At 36.0% G+C, this 13,791-nt stretch overlaps 1 protein-coding gene across 2 annotated transcripts in view; it reads right to left on the reverse strand.

The window, feature by feature from the left end:
* KCNMB2 (potassium calcium-activated channel subfamily M regulatory beta subunit 2) overlaps positions 1–13,791 on the reverse strand; it is a 215,129-nt gene that overhangs the window by 25,967 nt on the left and 175,371 nt on the right. For both annotated transcript variants that reach the window (XM_039855413.1, XM_039855412.1), the window contains exon 2: positions 4,489–4,611. In XM_039855413.1, the coding sequence (XP_039711347.1) occupies positions 4,489–4,544 (56 nt within the window). In that variant the 5' untranslated portion in view covers positions 4,545–4,611. The remainder of the gene's footprint in view (positions 1–4,488; positions 4,612–13,791) is intronic.

The raw sequence follows: 13,791 nt of genomic DNA on the forward strand, positions 1-13,791 counted from the left end.
AGAGATCTAGAAACATATCCATGCATATATAGAAACCTAATATGATACATATGTGCTTTTAGATCATAGAGGAAAGGATAAATTATCCAATAAAAGGTGCTGGGACAATTGGTCATCCATACAGAAAAAAATTGGATGTCTACAACACACACAAATGTCAACTTCAGATGATTAAAACTTAATTGTGAAAGGCAAACCTACAACATATTAAGAAAACTCTACAGGAGCATATCCTTTTGAACTTGGAGTCAAAGGGGATTTCAACATATTTAAAAATTTACTACCTTAGAGCACATTAAAATTAAGAACATATATTCACAAAAAGGCATCATAAAGAAAATGAAAACACAAGCCACAAACTGGGAGAAGCTATTTGTACACAATAAACAATAATATATACTTTTATAAAGAATTCCTACAAATCAATAAGAAAAAGACAACCAGTAGAAAAATAGGCCACGTTTTTGAACAGATATTTGGCAGAAAAGAATTGGAGAAATAAGCTCAATCTTATTACTAATGGGAATTGAAAGCACAATAGCTTCTGTATTGATGAAAATGAAAAATCAGAAAACTTTGGCAAGGCTGTTAGAGCAATGAAATCATACCTACAGCTGCTCTGGGAAGCAATGGCGTTACTTGGTAAGTGGCAGCTGTGGATACATTGGAGACAACCATTCTCAGGTTAGGTGTATATCCTAAGAAGTGTTTGTACATGTACAAGGAGATATCAATAAGAAGTATAATAATTATATAAGTATAAATTGTTGGCACAAAAAGGACTAGAAATGATGTAAATGTCTATTAGCAGGTGACTGGATGAATGCGTGGCAGTATATTCATATAATGGCATACTGCATGAGAGAAACGTACTATAACTACTCACATATAAATCATAGGAACATAGTGCTTGGTGAAAAAAGTGAGTTGTAGAACAATTCATATAATTCCATTTATGTAAAGTCTTCAAACATTTTGAAGTAAACAACATTTTTTAAGGGTGCCAATGTGGCAAACTCATGAAGAAAAGCAAGGGAATGATAAACAAAATTCAGGATGATGTTATCTCTGGGTGGGGGCTGGGGTAGAAGGGAGGATGCTATGAGAGAAGCATCCTCGTGAGCTTTAAAAATTCTGATTGTTTTATTTTTTAAGCTTCATGAAGGGTATTCAGATGTTTACTATATCTTCATTCTTTATATGTTAACATGTGATACATATTTATATCAGTTCATATTTAATAAAACAATCCAAAGAATATTTGATAAACACTCAACTATAAGGTCCTTAACTTATAACCTCTTTCTTTTTTAAATTCTGAAATAGTTATTGCTGCTGCTGTTTTATTTTGCCACCTGCAATTTAGGGATTAATGTAAACTCACCTAACAAAGAAGTTTGTCCAGAGAACAAAAAGTCTTCTTTTATATTGTTGGGTGTGTGGAGTAAAGGATAAGGATAGAAACCAGTGTTCTGCATAAAGCAGATGATCAGAAATAGGCTGGCTTTGAATTAAATTAATGAGAAAAATGTAAAATTGATCTCACCCTCTTTTGGGCTATAAAACACTTGGTTTCAGAATTTTTGGTCTACTTTTCCTTCTGCTTAGTTGCTGTGCCAGTTTGTAAGCTTTTCCCTCATGTTCCACCTCCTGAAGAGTCCAGGGAAGCTGATAGCCTGACAAGTTCGGCGCTGGTCTCGGAGAGACGGTATGGAAGGGAGCCAAGGATTTTTGGCTGCCTGGCCTCTGGGACTGTTGCAGGGGCACAGCTGGAAAGCTGGACACACAGAGGCCAGGTTGGCAGAATAAGAAGAAACTGAGAGTGGAACAATTACCAACAGTTCTGGGCAGTACTGCCGGACAACTTAGTTAATTTATTTCCAAATAATTAACTTGAGGACCTTAATTATCTAGATTCATTATCAGCCACCATCCCCTTCATTATCACATGATTACTGCCACCAAGAGCATCTTAAGCAGAGCAGTAGACTCTGTTCAGAGTCAGTTAAAATCTGAGTCTTACCCTAAAAGAATCTGTGAATAGGCAGTGAAGATAAAGATGTGGTCAAGAAAGAGGTACAGACAAATGAATCAGCATCAAACTAAGGATACTGGCTTAGTGGCAGATTCTGTTGCTATATTCGTTGCTAACTGTTTTCCCATTTGTCTTTTACTTTGTAGGCCAAAGCCATGCAGATTGATTTCATAATCCTTGGCATCCCTATCCCATAAATAAAGCCTGCTGAAATGATTTACTTATAGTCAATATTTTAATTATTTTAAATCCCATAGTTATTGAAATTATACTTTGAAAATAAAAAAATGAAAATAGTAATTTAAGAGTTTCATAAAATCTTATTGGTGTATAATTTGAAGCTAATTATTTGCTTCTTTTAACTCCACAAATATTGCCAATATATCACATTCACATGTTTATTATCTCCTTTAATATACAATTTTCAACTCTATCTAAACAAAATTTTCCCCTTGTGGACTTGGAGTCTCCAAATTTCTCATGTTTGATGCTATATAAACCATTGGTGTAGAGGAGAGAGTACGACCTTGGGTTCAAGCCCTGATTCCATCACCGACTAGTTTTGTTGGACCCTTGGAAGTTATTTAAAATCTCTGAGCCTCAGCTTTCTCCTTTGCAAAATGGGCACAATAATGCCTAGCTTATAAATTGAAAAGTGTAAAATACAGTACACTCTAATTTCTTCCTACACGTTAATCCTTTTGTTTGTTGAAAAAAGCTATGTAGAGAGCAAAGTGTATTTAATTAAATTATTTGATGAGAATAAATAGAAGGTGAAACAAATACATCATGCTTTACTTGCTCTGATGAAGCCTTCAAAATCTCAGGAGGGCAGGTCACTGACATTCACAATACCCTGTGGGGCAGCAAAATCTCTGCGGTTCTGCACCGTCGCTTGTAGTGAACTTTTTTTTTTTTTAAGAAAATGAGGAAATTACATGCAAAATATGGAATTTTGAAATGACACATGAAATTTTAATCTTGTGGTAAAGGTCTTGCTGAAAGATGATTCAAGTTCGTTGGCTCGAAAGCAAACGAAAAATAACTTGAGTGAGCATTGAGGAAAAGCATGTGACAACCTAGAGATGAACAAAGACAGTACATTTTCAGTTAATCTGCTTGTGTCTTAATGAGCACTGGGAGTTTTTTTGAAATTTGTTCAAGCACTAGTTGCCTTCTGGGCTGTAATTTTACTTAAACATCATATCATTATTTTTTTCATAATTAACATAATATATCGTAAAGCACTTGGAAAATGGAGAAGTGACAAACATGCTTCGCTTTCCATGCTTTTTCTAATGTATATATTTATTGTAGCTGTAATCATAGTTCGTATGCAAAATTTCAGCTTGAGTTTTTAGTTAATATTATAACAAAACATTTTAAAATGCTAAGTGGTATATGACATTCCATGATTTATTTAACAGATTTTCTATTGTGAAATTAAAGTTGCTTCCAAATTTTTGTTGTGATATATAATTATTGTGAAGAATAATTCTGCTTCCCGAAATTTTCAAAGGCTTTTATCTGTAGGGAAATACAGAGTTTTAAAAGAAAAATAAAAGTACTAGCTCTCAAAACTATATCCAGGTACACTTCCCTCAGGTCCTTCTTCTTGTGTCCAGCATCATTGATTAATCATGATTTCTATCGGATTCTGCAGGCAGGTGAGCTATGCTTAAGTTACAAAATGTTGGTATAGGCAGTTTTGTTTAAAATTTAGCTTCATCATACCAAAGTAATAGTTTAAGTTCAATGAGAAATAAAGAGAGGTGCAGAAGAAAACAAATATTTAAAAATAGCTAAAGAATTTTATGAAGGCATTTATTCCTTAAACTCATGTGGGAGGGCTGGATTGAGCTATGTAGTTGTCATTTTGTCTTTTATTAACACTGCTTTTCTCCTTTAATTTTCTTCTTATTCTCCCAATTTCTCCCCTAAACCAGGCTGTTCTTTCAAAGAATTTGAGGGCTCCATAAATTTGTCCATCTTCTTTTTATCCTCTCATAGTTTCTGCTTTCCTTTGTTGTCATGTGTTCGGTGCCTTGCAATGCAATTTTCATTTCAGTTCAGGATTTATTGAGCATTTACTATGTATTAGGTTCAGGGATAGGTACTGGAAATTCAATGGCGAGTAAAACAAACACGAAGTCTGTGCTACTCAAAAAGAGGGTGGGAGGTTCTGATTGAATGGATATCTGAGGGCAGGGATAGAATTAGCAAAGTCATGAGTGGGTATGTATGTGCGTGCGTAAAGGACATTTCTGACAGGGAATAGCCTTTGCAAAGCTATGTGGTAGAAGTGAACATGGAGAGTACAAGGATGAGAAAGGATAAAATGTCTGAAATCCCATTTCCTCAATGTAGAGCCTAGCCCACATTTATACGTGCAGAATATAAAGCTCAGTTACTTAATGCTTTCCCATTGGCATCCTGTCTGGGTAGTCAGTTACCTTTTCTCATCGTGTCTGTAAGATGAAGAGGTCCGGCCACTGGTCCATATAAACATCTTAGAGGATGTTGGTCCAGGGGCTCCTTTCCTTATGGTGGAAGTCCTGGAGGAATGATGAAAAGACCTAGAAGAGGTATACACTGAAGTTAATTTAAGTCCATTACTTTAAATTTTGGGAACTCTGAATCAACAGCAAGCAGTAGCTCTCAGTGGACTGACCTTTAAATAAGAACAGGTTTCTGTTGCCATCAGGCAAAGGTTCTCAGCATTGGCTGCACAGAAAAATTAACTGGGAATCTTTTAAAAAACACTGAAGCATGGGTCCCTCCCTCAGAAATATGCATTCAATGTTTTTAAAGCTTCCTAGTAGTTTATAATGCACTGCTGTGGTTGAGAGCCAGTGCCTTGGAGAAACATGGTTTTCTAATCGAGGTTAACATCATATTCCCTCCAAAATGCCTCCTCCAAAAATATAATTTTGATATGGTTTCATACTCTGTAGTATACTATATTCTCTCAAAATTCTGGTTCAGATTTGGATACTAAAATTCTACTTTTCCTTTTGTCTTCAAACTGTTTTCCTTGAAGCTGACAGATGTGACATTTTGGGGATGGAATGTCAACTTTTAAATATGCTCTACTGTTGCCAAAGCTGTGGGTTTGTCCCCTTGCAGTTGCATCTCTGAGAAAAATCATAGCAGCGGCGGCAGCAGATACTCACTGGCACCTAGAGGCCAGGTTTATAGGATTCAGAGTTGAGGTCTTAGAGGACTGTTGTGTTCTTTTGGTTATAACTTGGCTTAGGAATATATTCTTTCATCTCCAAACACAGCACTAGAAATAATTAGGTATTATTATTTATTTTCTACATAATAATCATCTTCTAAGGAGTTCGAAGCACAAAATATACTAGAAGTCCTAATCAAAGTTAAAATATTTAACAAATGGAACAAAGGAAGGAATGAAGTAAAGGTGATTTCTTTATGGTTTCATTGTCACTTTTGTGTTACTTTTGGTCACCACAATATTAATGGTAAGCATGAGGATAGAAATAATATTAGCTACTATATCCTGTATTAGATACTAGATGCCAAGCACTTTGCATATATTATCTAGGTATATGTCATAAAATGTACATGCATATATCTGTGTTATGCTTATATTATGAAAACTTTGCAAGGTGGATAATGCTATTATTTTCAGATTACAAATGATGCTTCCAGGAGTTGGATATTTGTCATTTAGCAAAGGTGAAATCATGCTTCAAATCAATGTCTGCTTGCCTCCAATCCTTGTGCTTTCTGGAGAAAGATACACTGCAGTGTAGCCCAGTGATTCTCAAACTGTAACGTGCATACAAATTTTCTGGGGATCTTGCTGCAATGTAGATTCTGATTCAGCAGGTCTGAGGTGGGGCTCGGAATTCTACATTTCTAACAAGGTCTTATGTGATGCCGATATTGCTGGTCTGCAGACAACACTGAGCAAGGACTCAGAGCATGTACTCAGAGTCAGTGGATGGTTATAGAACCAATTTTGTCACTAACTGCATTAGGTACTAGTTGTGTGGCTTGAGAAAGACACTTACATTTTCTAGGACTTGGTTGTTTTTAAACTGCAACACGAAGAGTTTGAAAAAGTAACCTCTAAGATATCTCTCAGCTCTAAAATTTTGTAACCTAGTAAATTGAAGAATGAATCTAAGTGTATTGTAAGTCATTGTGTATTGACTTTCCAGGGATAGCTCTAGGATTAGAGCTCCTTCTATAACCGCGTGTCAGCATCAGAGACAGAAGTAACAGAGGCCATGTGAGGTAACATGGGTTTGGTAACCAGTATGGATGCAAGAAGTCATACTTCTACCTGCGGCTCTTAGGATAAATGGCAAGAATGAATGGATACATTTGAATGGATCCCCTGAACAGTTTTAGAAAGATTTAAAAGTTGAATCTGCTAGCTCTTTCAATGACTTGGATCTGGGATATTTGAGGTAATTTATGTTCCTTTTTGAACATCTTTGCAATGTCAAAAAGCATAATACTCTCAAGATCTATCCATGTTGTCACAAATTTCATTGTTTTATGGGTGAGTGGTATTCTATTGTGCATGTGTATGTATATCACATCTTCTTTATCCATCGATCGAAGGACACTTAGGTTTTTCCATGTCTTGGCTATTGTAAATAATGCTGCAGTGAACATAGAGGTGCGTATATCTTTATGAATAAATGTTTTCATATTTTTTCAGGTAAATACCCAGGAGAGGAACTGTTGGATTGTATGGTAGTTCTATATGATTTCACTCATATGTGGAATATAAAACAAAAAGTAACAAACTAACAAAACAAATACAAACAAATAGATACAGACAACAGAATAGTGATTACTAGAATGGAAGGAAGGTGGGGAGAGGACAAGAGGATAAGGGGGTCAAATATATGGTGATGAAAGAAGATGAGACTTCGGTGGTGAGCGTACAATAGAGTAGACAGATGTTGAATTATAATGTCATACACTTGTAAATTATAAAGTGTTTTTAACCAAAGTTACCGCAATACATTAATTGAAAAACATATCAATAGAGATTAAATCCATTAGTATTAAAACCAGTCAGTCTTCAGGAAATAATGATTTTAATCTAGTTGAAGGAACTATTCCATAAGAATAAGGGTTGGCTTAAACTTTCAGGAAGTTATTTCCACATTGACTCTGATGGAATCTTCTGATCACGTTAGTCACTCTTCAAAGAGCTGGGAAGTGGAGTAGACAAAGAAAAGTGGCACAATTTGCGTCAAGGTAAAGCAATAAATCACTGAGCTCTTGTCCTGCTACTGGTTATTAGCCGGCATTTAATAGACATGCCATACATATTATAAATGCTTTTAAATCAATCAAGGTGGAAGGGGCTGCAGTGATTTCAATGTACTTAAGATACTTTTTGGATTGTGTTTCGTGATTCAGCACTGCACCCTTGCTCTGTTGTTTTAAGATGATACAGAAAGGGGAGATTAAAGATGTATTTATTCTAATTAACTGTCTAAAGCTTCTTGGAAAGGACTTATTGACTTCTTAGGTTATTCCAGTAAGTGGTTTTGAGTTTATTTACCCCATGTTTCTTTCATAAAGACAAACTGTTATTTAAAACCTGCTAAGTTTGTTGCCAATTAAAAGGGAAGAGAGTAGCTGCTTTAAAGACAGCAGTGTAAAGTTTCTGTGGAAGTTGAAAACAATTTCTAGGCTTCAAAGAAACACTCAGAATAAGTTAATGAAGATGGTTTGGAGGTTCTCTCAGCTCAAAGACAGTCCTGTCCCCCTGAGCTCCTTACATAATTACCTCAACTCTGCTCACTTTATAAGTCAAGGAACATTTCACTTGAATTGTGATTGGGAAATTGATATAGAGACAAAAGAAATCACTTTATAAAATTTTGTAATTTGGAAACCTAGCATGAAACAAAGCTGTGTTAGTGGTTGCACAGGGTTGTGGGCAGGGGGAAGAAACCTGGATCTAATTCCATCACTAAATCACTTAGGAACCAGGGTGGATAGGGCAGAGCCGTGGTTATATGCAGATAAGCATGGTCTGAAAACCGAAAGCCCTAAAAGATGGAATCTCAGCCTTAAATGAAAGCAGGGAGTCAGTGAGACTGTAACAATGTTTTTTTTTTGCCTCAGGAATTTATAAAAGGACACTTTCCATTTCTTAAGAACATACATTGTGGGTTCCTACCTCCTTGACTCAGTTCATACTTTCCCTCTGTCTCCCTTGCCTGCCAGTGAATGAATTCCTCTGTTTCCCAGATCATTTCAGTGGTCATCTCTTATGTGAAGCCTTCTCTGGCCCACAAGAGCAGCTTCCTCAGCTCTGTACCCAATTCTTGGTACTCATCCCTTTTAGAGTAAGGCACAGTTTATCCTGGTTGTATGCAGATCTGCCTGCCCTGTGAGGCTGTGGGCATTCCAGGGCAGGCCTGCATCTTATGCACCTTTAAGACACAATATAGGACACACCGTGACACACTGGTTGTGTTTGCTGTCTTGACCACCTAAGTATCTATTGGAAAGTAACACTATTGGTACTGACGCTAGCCCCCTGTGTATGGCTCACTACTGCTGGGTGTAGTCAGGGTCTCCTTCCTAATCCTTCCCTTAGCTTGGCACGTTGTTCCTTGTTTTTCCTCCCTATCTTCTCTCTTCCCTTCTCCTGATTGTCCTGCTCCCTCTGTCACATTCATTGACTTGGACAGAAAGTTTCTTTTCCTTGCTGATTTATCATTTAATAAGGTTTTCTTTAGAGAGAAAAGCATGTCCTAATGAAAAGATGAGCAGGAGAGCCAGATGGGCCTGTTTGTTTGTTTGCCTCTTGGTATCGCCATTTACCACTGGTGTGACTTTGGACAAGTCAATTTAACATTTCTGTGTCTTAGTTTCCTCAATTGTAAAAATAGGGATAATAACGCTTGCCTTTCTGAGTTGCTTCAAAGAAAAATGAGATAATAGATGCAAAAGTACCTAAAGTAGATTAAGGCACATAGTAGGCACATATTAAAAATTAGTTTCTTTCTTTCCCCCCTGTTATTGATTTTAAAAATAAATGGATTAGATTCTATCTTTTTGTAAAAAAAAAAATCCAATTAAGTTGCTTAAATGTACTTGTATATTGAGACTATTGATTTTTTTCCCCTATGGGTCAGTGGCATTCAATAAAGGAAAAACAGCCTTCTGAGATATTGAGATAATAAAATCTGAAGTATTTCCTCATTCACATTAAGTTGATAAACATCCTGAGCAAGAGGGGCATAAAGAAGGTGCGTCTAAACCCTGGATGCACATTAAAATCATCTGGGGGAAGTTCTAGAAAATACTGGTGCCTGGTTCTCAAGCCAGACCAGTGAAAACTTCTGGAAGTGGGTCCCTGGCATTGGTATTTTTATAAAAAGCCACCCAAGGAGTTCTGCTGTGCAGGCAAGGTGAGAAACACGGCTACAAATGCTCAGGTTATGATTTCATTAAGTAGAATTCTTTTTTTAAATTTAAGTATATTTGCTATACGATATTATATTTGTTTCAGGTATATAATATAGTGATTTGACATTTATAGTTTATGTTGTGATCATCCCACTAATTCTACTAATCATCTGTCACTGCAAACTTATCACAATAATATTGACTATATCCCCTTTCACCTCTGGCAACCATTCCTTTGGTCTCTGTGGGTCTGGTTTTTTGTTTGTTTGTTTGTTTGTATGTTTGTTTGTTTTTAGATTTCACTTAGAAGTGAAACCACACAATATTTGCCTTTCTTTGTCTGACTTATTTCATTTAGCATAATACTCTCTAGGTCTATTCACATTGTCACAAATATCAAGGTTTCATTCTTTTTTTATTGCTGTGTAATATTTCATTATATAAATGTGCCACTTTTTTCCCTCAGAATTTTATCTATTTACTTATTTTTCAATTGCAATTGGCATTCAATATTATTTTATATTAGTTTCAGTTGTATAGCATAATGGTTTGACATTTATGTAACTTACAAAGTGATCTCCCCAATTACTCTAGGACTCACCTGACACTATAAATAGTTATTACAATATTATTGACTATATTCCCTATGCTGTACTTTACATCCCTGTGACTATTTTAATATGTCTTAATCTTCTCACCTTTTTCACCCAGATTTCCAGCTCCCACTTCTGCCAATCACTAATTTGTTCTCTGTATCTGAGTCTATTTTTGTTTTGTTGTTTATTTATTTTGTTTTTTAGATTCCACATGTAAGTGAGATCGTATGATATTCGTCTTTCTCAGTCTGATTTATTTCATTTAGCATAATACCCTCTAGATCCATCCATATTGTCACAAATGGTAAGATTTCATTTTTTATGGCTGAGTAATATTCCATTGTACATATGTACCACATCTTCTTTATCCATTCATCTATCGATGAACACCTAGGTTGCTTCCATATCTTGGCTATTGTACATAATGCTGCAATGAACATAGGGGTGCATATGTCTTTTCGAATTAGTGTTTTTGTTTTTTTCAAATAAATACTCAGAATTGGAATTGCTGGGTTGTATGTAGTTCTATTTTTAGTTTTTTTGAGGAAATCTCCATACTGTTTTCCATAGTGGCTGTACCAATTTGCAGTTCCACCAACAGTGCACAAGCGTTCCCTTTTCTCCACGTCTTCTCCAATGAATAACAAATAAGTTGAATTATTTATGGAGACTCCCTCTAGAAGCTTCAGCTGGAAAGTAACAGCTCTACGAGTGCCACTTTGTGCAGTGGTTTTTTACTTCCTACCAGTGCCAAGGCCTTGAGATGACAGCTGCAAGGACAAGTGGGACATGAGGCAAGAAAGAGCAAAGTGGATGCAGTTTTCTAGTGTTAGTGGCCTTGAGCTATGCATATGGGATACTCTTAATATACTCTGCTTTATTACACAGCAAGTAGGAGCCAGAGGGACTATTTAACACATAATTACATGCCTAATCTTGCATAAAATTGTAATGACATCATAGCAGCAACTTAAAAAGGTCACTCTAAGCACAGAAATTTAGGACTAGATCTAGTACGCGAGACTTTATCTTTGCAGAGGGCAAATTATATGTTATCCACAGGAATTGAGTTGTTTTTGCCTCAGGGCCTTTGGAGGAAGAAGCCAAATGTATGGTGATAATTTTAGACCTAGTGATTTAATTTAGAAAACACTGGTACTTTTTATTAAGATCAATTTTAAATGTCTTTGGAATGTTTTCTTCCAAATGAACTACTGTACCTTGTTTTAATTAATTCATTTGAGTGCCCATTTGACATTTATTGCCTTCTATGTGCCAAGCACTGTACTGGGTACTGTAGGTGCCAACCCATTCATTTTTGCTTCACAGTCCATGCAGGAGTCAGAATAACAAATTGATATTTGCATTATATCAGAACTGCTTTTTCTAAGGGTGCTATGACTTCCCTTGGATACATTCAGTAGTTACTTGTCTCTCCACATCTTATTTAACCTCTCAGCTTGCTGAATTTGATATCAACATCACTGGTCATTTCCTTCTCCTAAAAATACAACCTTGACTTATGGGACAATGCTCTCTTGGTTCTTTTTCTCATTCTCTAGCTGTTCCTTCTATTTCTTTGTTGAGTCCCTATTTCTCTACCTACCCCTTAAATGTTAATTTCATTTGGAAGACTAACAAGTACTCACGAATAGTCTTTTAACAAATGCCTTTTAACAGGAATGTAAAAGACCTTTCTCCCCTGGTCCCATGCCTGGAAGACTGAATAAATAGCTCTTTTTGCTGCCTGGTTGTAGAGGTAGAGAATTACATAGCCGAACACTATGGTCTCTTTGGGCAGAATCAAATAAGAAAGAACGGGTTCTCTGAATTTTTATCGCAGGCTGCTTTCCAACAGTGGTGTTGACATGTATGTACTCTTTTGTCTGGAGAAGGGTGTGGGAGTCACTTGTGACCTCTGTCACATATGTAGGCCAATTGTTGTACATATAATCATGATGTGTTTGACTTCTGCTTCAGGAAGATGCAGCTTAAATTAAATAATATACCTGTTCTTTAGCCTGTGGGTGACTTAGTTTATTAAGCTCAGCAATTCAGAGGCTCTGGGCGTCTAATCTTCGCTCTGTCACTTAGTAATGGTATAGCTGCAGGCAAAACACTTCTTTTTTTCCTCAGTATTGTCACCTGTGAAAGGATGACTGTGGCGCTAACTGCTATTCTTTTCGTTAATTCAGCATTTGTTTCTTCATTCAACAAATATTTATTGAAGATATAACTATGTGGCAAGTACTGAGCCTGGGTGTTGGGATATATTGGTGAACACAATAGGTATGACTCTACTGGAGCTTCTGATCTAGAGGAGGAGACAAACTAGTCAGACAAATGTGGATGGGAGTCTTTAATATAAGACTGTTATGCTTTTGCATGCAATGAAATACATTTTGCATCACATCTACAGTCATAACAGCAATCAGAAAAGACTATCTCAGAGCTTAGTTGAAAGAACTTTAGAATTAGTTTCAGGTTGAAATCCCAGCTCCACAATATAGTAATTATGTAACCTAAATATATTGTTAAACTTCCCTGACACTCATTTTCCTCATCATGAAAATTTGAGTAATAATAGATATCATAAAGAATTGCCATACAGATGATTTGAAATAATGTATGGCATTGAGTAAGTCCTCAGTAAATGTTAGTGTTTTCCATTTGGAGGAAATATCAGGGAAAATTTTCCCTAAATTGGCCATACCAATGCATCAAGTCCATCTGTTTGGTTCATCAAAAAAAAAGTTCTATACAGAAATGGAAAGCACATTTCTACATGGTCTTAATTAATCCACTATTCCATAATTCATTTCTTAATGAGCTTTTCAAGCAGATAATCACAACCGATGCTCAGTTTGATTCCTTCCATACTACATATTTAAAACCAGTTTAATTGTTAAACATTCCCTTGATTGGGCATCACACATACACAGATGGTGTGAGAAAACCTGCTTATAACTCACGTGTGACTCCTAGACTGGTACAAACAACAGATTTATGCTGAAACCATTAGTCTCTTCTTGGTGAATGTGGTTTAATTCTGACTTCTGTTTTAATTGAAACTTAAGGGAGGTAAACTATAATAAAAGCTTTTTACAGAGAAGAACTAGAGATGATAATAAAGGTATGAGGTACTTCTCTAGACTGTTCATTTAATTCTAACACTAACCTTTATGAGAGCTCTCTCTATTTAACAGAAGAGGAAACTGATATTTAGAAAAGTAAGTAAATTGTCTGAGGTCACATAGCTATTAAGTGGTAAAGTCAGAATTTCAGTCTAAGCATGTCCAAAACCCATCCGCTCTCAACCCATAATTTTTCACTAGGCAACCAAGTACCAAAATCCATATCAAACACGTAATGAGTGCTAAATGATGGTGGCAGCATTCAGCCTGTTTCTTCATTGAGTACCACATTCCTCACCACATCAAAGTTAGAGTGGGAAAATGAAGATTAGTAGAAGAATATGGCAGGAATGAGAAAAAGGCAAAAAAGTAAAGCACAGTAAGACAAGTGAACCCCAACTCAGACTTTGCTCCTTATTGTCTGTGTGATCTTGGGCAAGTTTCTAACACTCTTCCACCTCTGTTTTCTCTTCTTTAAAATGAGGATGATAGTAATAGTATATTCCTCATAGAGTTTTTGCGAAGATTGAGTTAATATATGCACTATGCTTTGTGATATTATAATATAATAATGTCATATATATTATGTCAGTACACAGTATATATA

This window comes from Pteropus medius, unplaced genomic scaffold (assembly GCF_902729225.1).
Source record: "Pteropus medius unplaced genomic scaffold, Ma_sr-lr_union100, whole genome shotgun sequence".
NCBI classification, from domain to species: Eukaryota; Metazoa; Chordata; class Mammalia; order Chiroptera; family Pteropodidae; genus Pteropus; species Pteropus medius.